Source organism: Musca domestica, unplaced genomic scaffold, assembly GCF_030504385.1.
Source record: "Musca domestica strain aabys unplaced genomic scaffold, Musca_domestica.polishedcontigs.V.1.1 9, whole genome shotgun sequence".
Lineage (NCBI taxonomy): Eukaryota > Metazoa > Arthropoda > Insecta > Diptera > Muscidae > Musca > Musca domestica.
The window spans coordinates 2,357,547-2,359,647 of record NW_026712435.1 but is presented as its reverse complement, the minus strand read 5'-3'; the positions used below and the strand labels follow the sequence as shown (position 1 = coordinate 2,359,647).

The 2,101-nt window shown below is 39.6% G+C and overlaps 1 protein-coding gene across 1 annotated transcript; it reads left to right on the top strand.

The window, feature by feature from the left end:
* The first annotated feature begins 693 nt into the window (after positions 1-693).
* LOC131806834 (uncharacterized) lies at positions 694-1,771 on the top strand. Its single transcript, XM_059131619.1, has 3 exons — positions 694-783; positions 1,349-1,484; positions 1,575-1,771. The coding sequence occupies exons 1-3, from the start codon at positions 694-696 to the stop codon at positions 1,769-1,771; spliced, it is 423 nt and encodes a 140-aa protein (XP_058987602.1).
* Positions 1,772-2,101: the final 330 nt, after the last annotated feature.

The following is a 2,101-nucleotide window of genomic DNA, read 5'->3' as shown; positions in this document are numbered from 1 at the left end:
TACAAATTGACTCCCAACGGAGTGGCCCGAAAAACGACCTGGTGTTTTTGGCATACTTTTGAAGTTCTTGGAATTTCTATGCCGACTTCGGTGGTTGTGGTATATAAGTTGAATCGTGGCCCTATGGCCTGGAAATAACCGGAACAGCTGTGCTGTTTCCAATTTTTTTCTGTTTTTGGCGAAAACTTAAAGGACGAAGTATTACGTCGAAGTCAAAACAAATATGTTGTCTCTTTCGAAGGAACAATTTAAGGAATTGCTAGGAGCTGTCAACAGGCAAAGCGAAAAATGTGGTTCTTTCAGTGGTTGTCGTTCAAGGTTCAATGGAGAGCGGAATCCATTAAAAGTTGAGGAATTTATCTCTGCCGTTACAACGTACAAGACTGTGGAATCGATTTCGGATAAATGATGTGCCAATGTTGCTGGAAGGAGAAGCTGCGGAATGGTGGCGTGAAGTCAACTCAAAGGCAACAACTTTTGCTGATGTAGTGAAGATGCTCCGTGATGCATTCTTACCCCCTAAACCAGATTGAGGCATTTATGCTGAAATATTTAATTGGATAAAATTCCGGCTGAAGCTAATCAAATTGCAATTGTGTTTGCATGTTGCACGCTCATATCAGAGAGAAAGTTTCCCGGCATAAAATAAAGAATTTTGAAGAATTGTTTGCTGATGCAAGAAAAGCAAAACATATGACACGTGAACGCGAGGTGAATACTGATGGTAATAAATGTGGTCCCCCAGGCTGTCCGAAACGTTGTATACATTGTCGCAAAAAAGGAGTACACAGTGGAAAAGTGCAAAATGGTGGTTGCAAAGGCAAAAGCTGAAGCAGAGTTAGCATTGATCAAACCAAAGCTTGCCTGTTATAGATGCAATGCTCTAAGCCAAAATAAGCAAGCAAATTTGGAGCGCATTATGAAGTTAAGAGGTTGCAAGTTTGGCCTACCGTACAACAAATATGCGAAAGTTCTTTACGACGACCTGTGAAATTGGCATAGGCGGCAGAACGTTTGACTTCAAAATTCTGATCATTTCAGATGACAAAAATAATCGAACACTACTTGGCTTCAATATTGAAAATTTGAATATTGGACAAAGACACTGGTACCCCAGGTTTTTGATTTCGCTGAAGAATGGCCATTTGAATTGAATTTGGTAGAAACGATTACAGTGGTAAATTCGCAACCCAAACGTAGGCAACGGACGTTTGAGTCTAACATGTTGAGTCCAAATTTATCACTCCAGAGAGAGTTTGCCAAAATTTCGTGTCTGAGTTTGAATCATATGGCCCAGATTACCATCAAAATAATTATTCTCCTCATTCTATTCAGTCTATATTCATAGATGCTATACCTCTCCGACGGCGTAAATCTTAGTGAGGACGAGAAACAAGAAATGGAAACGTTATTGGTGGAATTTGCAAAAGTTTTTGCTGACTCCGGTGAACCTACACCATATGCTGTTCACAAAATAGATACAGGTAAGCATGCACCTATTCTCTCACCGCCATACAGGTTGTCTTTTGCGAAAACATGCGAGTTAAAACGAGAAATTGAGACTATTTTTTTAGAAAATGATATAATAGAGGAATGTGACTCCGCCTGGGCCTCGCCTGTGGTGATGGTTCCTAAAACTGATGGCTTGGTTCGAGTTTGTGTGAACTATAGAAATCTTAATGCCATAACTATACCAGATAGATATCTACTACCTCGCATGGACGATTTAGTTCAGAGAAGAGAAAATCAAATGAAAGATGATTACCTATAAGATGTAATAATGTCACTCGAGTAACATGATGAAAATTCTCTAAAATGGATAAATAGGAGTTATATTCTAAATAATGGAATTTTTTTTGTTATAGAAACGATGATTGCCATGATGCACTATTGGTCGTACCGATACATGAGCGTCCAAAATTTTTGAAAAGTTATCATGATGATAGTATGGCAGGTCATTATGGAACAGAGAGAACTATTGCAGGCATTGCCATTAGATATTTTTGGCCTGGGATGATAGGTGTTTAGCTCAGAGGGGCTCCGCCAATAGCAGTGAATACGCCGAATGCGTCGAGCAGTGGACCGTAGGGTGATATATAAA